Source organism: Artemia franciscana, chromosome 19 (assembly GCF_032884065.1).
Source record: "Artemia franciscana chromosome 19, ASM3288406v1, whole genome shotgun sequence".
NCBI classification, from domain to species: Eukaryota; Metazoa; Arthropoda; class Branchiopoda; order Anostraca; family Artemiidae; genus Artemia; species Artemia franciscana.
The window spans coordinates 28,564,985-28,570,984 of record NC_088881.1 but is presented as its reverse complement, the minus strand read 5'-3'; the positions used below and the strand labels follow the sequence as shown (position 1 = coordinate 28,570,984).

The 6,000-nt window shown below is 34.1% G+C and overlaps 1 protein-coding gene across 5 annotated transcripts in view; it reads right to left on the bottom strand.

The window, feature by feature from the left end:
• Positions 1–271: 271 nt before the first annotated feature.
• The window catches only part of LOC136039519 (uncharacterized), a 188,915-nt gene continuing 183,186 nt past the window's right edge, over positions 272–6,000 (bottom strand). For all 5 annotated transcript variants that reach the window (XM_065723319.1, XM_065723320.1, XM_065723317.1 and 2 more), the window contains one exon: positions 272–566. In XM_065723319.1, the coding sequence (XP_065579391.1) occupies positions 329–566 (238 nt within the window). In that variant the 3' untranslated portion in view covers positions 272–328. The remainder of the gene's footprint in view (positions 567–6,000) is intronic.

Here is a 6,000-nt window from a genome sequence, read left to right as displayed (position 1 = left end):
CGCACTGTCCATGGCAGAATTTGAAATACTCTACTGTCAAACATAATAACCCGATGAATTCTATAAACCTAAATATTTTATTTCCTAAGGCATATAAAAAGAAACAGTTGACCTGTTTAGGGGCAGGGTTATAAATGACCGGAACTGTATAAGAGGGGTCCATGACTTAATAATTTTTAAGCTATCGCACTAGAAGGGTGCTTGAAAATGTCCTTGCTAGCTAGATCCAATTCCCAAGAAATTACGTCATTAACCTTTCTAATCCAGTAAATTTTACAAATTTAAATATTTTATTTCCTAAGGCATATAAAAAGATACAGTGATGCTGTTAAGGAACAGGGATATAATTAGCTAGAACTATACAGACTATAAGAAGCGGCACCACTTTCTTTCCACAGTGAGCATTAACTGTGTGTTCAAAGGAATTATTGCCTGGACCCTTAATATTGCTTGAGGAGTCCGTAGAATGCGGCAAGAGCGCTCTATCGCCAGGAGTTGGGATTATGTATTGGGTTGTTTGCCACTGAAGGCGGAAATCTGTCGGTATCATTGTATACGATATCAATCTGGAAAGAAAAGAGGTAGTTCCTGCACAGAAAGCATTCTAGAATGAATATAGAATAAATGATTGTGAAATAACCAAAAGAAAATCAAATGTAATCGCAGTTTTCGTGTGTAAATAGACACAAGATAGGGCCAGGGGACAAAAAGTTTACTTTGATGGACTTAGAAAGGCTCTCTGAGAGGGCATTTTGGGTAATATCGCAATCAGACTCTAAAAATTTTGTTAAATAAAAAACTAATGAAGGTATTAACTTATGGGTGCCATTTTGGGTGCCATTTCCATAGGGAGTGCCATTTTTAAAATTACCACATTTACCGATTCAAAATAAGATAAAGTAGTAAAAATAAGCATGTTATCAAAGTAGTTTCGTTGTTATCAAACGGAAAGTAGTTTCGTTGTCTAATAAAATTGGAAAGTTAAAACTACAGTGCGTTCTATTATTATTATTAAGTTTTATTATTAAAAGTTTTATTATTATTTATTATTATTAATTATTATAGTTTTATTATTAAAAGTGCGACACGTTCATTTTTGTAACTCTTTAGGAGAGACAAAAACAGAAAAAAAATTTCGGTTTTGGTCGTTCATAAGGTGTGAGGATAATAGGGATGAAGAGAACATATTCTAAACCAACTTCGTATACATTTTTTAGTGGTATGAACTAAAATCCGAGCGAACTCAAAATTATTGCATTATAAGGTGTATGTCTCCTTTCTCCCTTACAAGAAAAAGGCAACAAACACCAGGCCGCGTGTAATAGCTCTATTAGATAATTCTCTTCTGTCATTCTGCATTGCAACAAGACCTGATAAAAAGATACATACGTCACTTAGAGGCATGTGACTCTTTATGTTCGTAATAGTACAAGATGGGACTTTATATGAAGTGTGAGAGGATTAAGTTGGTGTTTGGGAATCTACACAAAGGCTCTGTTTCAAGGGTGAGCAATTTCCCTATAACCGTATCTAAGAAATTTATAATTTTTATGCTGATAATGGTCTTATGTAATAAGGTGTTAGCTCTGGGGTTTGCCTGAAATTTGTAAATTAATTTTTATTCCTCGTGAAACTGACCTTGTTCATGGAACTGGTCGCGTGCTGATTTTTTCACGGAATTTTTGCGTGCTGATTTTGGTTCGTGAAACTTGTTGCATGTTGATTTTTATCGTCGTGAAACCTGTCTATTTGTTTTTCTTCTCGTGAAACTGATTTTGTTCATGGAACTTGTCGCTTACTGGTTTTTAGTCGCGGAACCTAAATGGGACAATTATAGCCGCACCATTTGATTCTTCGAACTTAATTCACTCATGATACATATTTAACTCATTTTAACCAAAATACCATATGTCCCACTTTCAATTATTACACCTGAGTGGATTATGTATCGATATGTGGTATATTATGTATCGATTATGTGGATTATGTATCGATATTATGTATGTTTGCCACTGAAGAGGAAAATCTGTCGTTACCATCAACATATTGGTTGATTGTATACAACATCAATCTGGAAAGAAAGGAGGAAGCTGCTGCACCGAAACCGTTCTAAGATTATAACCAATAAGATTAGAAAGCTGAAGTAGATTGCTTAACTATTAGTGGATTTTAAACTCAAGTGCTGATGGGTAAGTCAAAACTTCTGAAATTTGATTGTTGTTCCACAGAAAGGACTCAGAACTTACGGCAAAAAATAGAAAATACAAAGAATAATCCAGTAGATAATAAAAGACTGAAAGTTCAAAAGTTAGCTGGTCAACGTATTTTAGATTCTTCAGTTCCAGAGCCTTTGTGGCACCCTTATAAAATTGAGCCAGAAGAAAGTTTTTTCGGGACCGAAAAGTATTTTAATAGAATAGCAAGAGTTAGAAAGTTTAAGAAATAATTGTTCGTATGTTAGCTGACAAACATACTCAACACAAAACAATATTTTTTACCATTTGAGATTCTTGGTAACTTCTTGGGGGGGGTGAAAATAGAGAGGCTTTGAATAGAATCGGATGGAAGAGGAGCGTACGTAGCTGTGTTGGACTCCGGCGGTTTGGTACTGCAGTAGATTATTGTTAGTTAGTTAGTTAGAGATTCTGAAACTCCTCAATCACAAAGATAACCAAGGTGTAACCAAGGTGTAACCTTGGTTACACCCTTACTCGTTTCTGAAAGAAGGATGTTGTTTTTACATTTAAAGAGTTCAAAAAACAACAAAAAATTTAAGCAGAAAAACAATCCTACCCAAGCTAGTTAACCGAAAGCCTTATTACTTTTGGGCGGGCAATACGAATTTTTAGGTATAGTCTTTCTCTAACAAATGCCTAATTTGGAAAAACAAAACAGTAAAAGAAGACTCTTATTGACGAAATGCTTTGATCTATCTTAATGGTTTTGCCTTGTGACCATACTAATACAAGTCCAAAGCTTGAATAAAATAGAATTTATAAAATACGTATTCTCTTTCAAGTGCTGCTTAATTTCCAATGGTCAGTTCTGCTAAAACGTTAAAGTCAAATGCACAAAAATAATGAAAACACAAATATTCTATTGCCTACATTAACTAAACGTCTTGTATTAATTCCATGAATAATTTAATTTTCATTTAAAATTCCTCAAAGATGCCATGAATAAATAACCCTTAGGCTCTTTTTGTGACAAGTTTCAGATCTTTAAAGGCAAAGTTTAATAGAAATGCGACATTAAAAGCACATTTGATACCTTATTTTTTTTTAGAAACAACACAAGTTAACTTCATTAATTTCTTTGCCTAAATCAGGAAAACACCATTTTACAAGGTTTATTGTCAATATTTCTTAGGCCTACATAACAGACAAATGTTAATTTAATAAAAGAGCGAACGTAAATATAAAAATAGAATGTGATGGAAGCAAAGAGTAAAGTTGAACCTTGAAACGCAAAAAGTAATTCCCTCTCGGTTTACTCAACATATTCTTAGAATACTCCTTCAAACAAGCAGCCTCATGATATTTCCCTATATTTTCAGATTCTGAGTCATCTGAGCTTTACTGCAAGCTGATCTTTCTTGAGTTTTTTTTTTATTTCTTAGAGAGTTGAAATATTGTCTTAAAAGTTATTGGTTTCATGGTTAATAAAAGAATCCAGAACTTTATCAATTTTATGCTGACTCAACATATATGAAGCTCCTTAGGTTTAATGTTAGCCATCAAAGCTACGGATCTTAGAGAATTTGTCCAGTTTTGGAAAATGTGGGAAACGCCCTCAGAACATCAAGCGATGTTATTTGAAATTACACTATCAAATTTAACCTATCAGACAACCCTAATGTAAAGGTTTTAAGCTCACATACGGAGAAACTAGAATGTTTTTCTTTTTTCGCCATGGAAAGGTCAAAGACAGATCGAGGATTCGTGTTTGTTTGTATTTTTTTCTTTTTTTTTCTCTGACGTTATTGTATTGAACCAATGATCCTAAAAGATTGGGAAAGGACCCATTTGACCGGGGATCAAAATTGTAGCGCCCCTTTTAAGTGACCAAAGAGATCGGAGGGTAGTTAAACGCTCCCCGACACCTTTTTTCTCCAAAGTTGTCCGATCAAAATTTGAAATTGCTATATCGTTCAGCATCCTTTAAAGCTCCAATAACTATGCCTGTGGGGATAATGTTACCCCTCATAATCTCTGGAGAAAGGGCTGTAAGTTACGAAATTCCTCCATTGTTCTTCCACAGGAAATGTTGCACACGAAGAATTTGCCAGAGTTCCTGTCTGAAATTCCTTTTATATGTCTTACTTTGTGTTTACCAACTACATTTAACATGTGGAAATGTTCCAGGGAAACTTTCAGCGAGGATGGAATTGTTTGAAGATTATCTCATGGATGAAGGACAGGTTCTTCACAGGTAAAATTTTCCACGGTAGCAATTTTCCACCAGGTGTGAGAGAGGATGGATTTCTGTCATGATTAAACATTCATAATTCTATTTCATCGTCTTTAAAGCAAAATACCAAACCTGAAGATTTCACGTCGGCCCTTTCGGAATATATCTAAATCATAAATAATTATCCAAATCATTTTATTTCGTTTGAAAATGTTTTTACCTTGGGTCAGCGTGCTGGATAGAGCTGTGCTTCCCCCCTCCCCCCTGAAACTCGACAGTTTCAGTCCCACTAATCCACAAGGAATGTTAAAAATGTACATGTTAGTGTAAATTTTATTTTTTATGTCTTTGTACCAATCTTTACTTTCTATTTTTTTTTAATGCCATATGACGATATACCCTAACGGTGAAGACAGCTATCAATCCCTCAAGCGCGACTCTTTTAACCGATGTTTAACTTTTACTTAATAAGTGTTGTTTTCTTTCAGTAGACATTTCGGTTCCATGACTCTCTTACTTTTTTCAACTTCTTCTGTTTAGTCCAGTTTCTTTCCTGGATCACAAAAAACTTAGTAGCCTTCCTTATGAAGGGTTAACAACGTTGGTGATTTATAATGAAATTCAGGAATTTCTTTTCGTTTTGTGACTTTTTGATGATAATTATTTGTTTATTTTCCGCAGGTCATAAAAGAAGGTCAAATCAAAAAAGAATTTTTTTATTGATTCTATTCCTGTTTTTTTCTTCTTTTTTTGTGTTGGCTTTATATTTTCAATAAAGCTCTAGTTTTTCAGAATTCTTCAAATATAGGAATTTTTGAGGGGGGTATATTTTGTACAAAGCTTGGGGTACGTTTTGTACCGTTAAAGAAACAGGCTATTAAAGGTGGAACTGCATCATAGGTTAAAATTAACAGCCAGAGAAACAAAATTCTGAAGATCTGATTTTTAAGCGCATCAGTTTCATGTCTTTCATTTGTTCGAATAATTTTATTTATTATATAACCGCTTTTTACTTTATGAGCTTGCCCAAAACAACAGAATTTCCAAACAAAATGTTATACAACGTAGACGGTAAATGCACAATTGCAACTACTTAATGACTATGTTTGTTGACTCCAATGACTATGTTTACTGACCATCCAATTGCTATGTTGATTGACCACCCAATTACTATGTTTATTAACTACCCAATGGATATGTTTATTGACCATACAATGACTATGTTCATTGACTACAAGATAACTATATTTATTGACTACCCAGTGACTGCTCAATTCTGGGAAACAATGTTAGAGAAAGCTAATGCTCCTTGAATTTTGTTTGGTATTTAGTCATGCTGAAAAAAGGAACATATCTACCATGTCATAGCTTCGAGGGAGAGAAGAATTTACATATTCAAGCTTATTAAAACAGCATTTACGTTCCATAATTTTAGAACAAAGAGCATCCAAAGAATTTTATGCTTTCCTGGAGGCTGACAACTAATTTTGCCATAAAATAAACTATATTGTATTCCAATATAGCGCTGTTGTCAAATTGTAATATTCGAACTAGAAGTACTGAAACCGGCCTGTCCCTTAGCATGGTTCT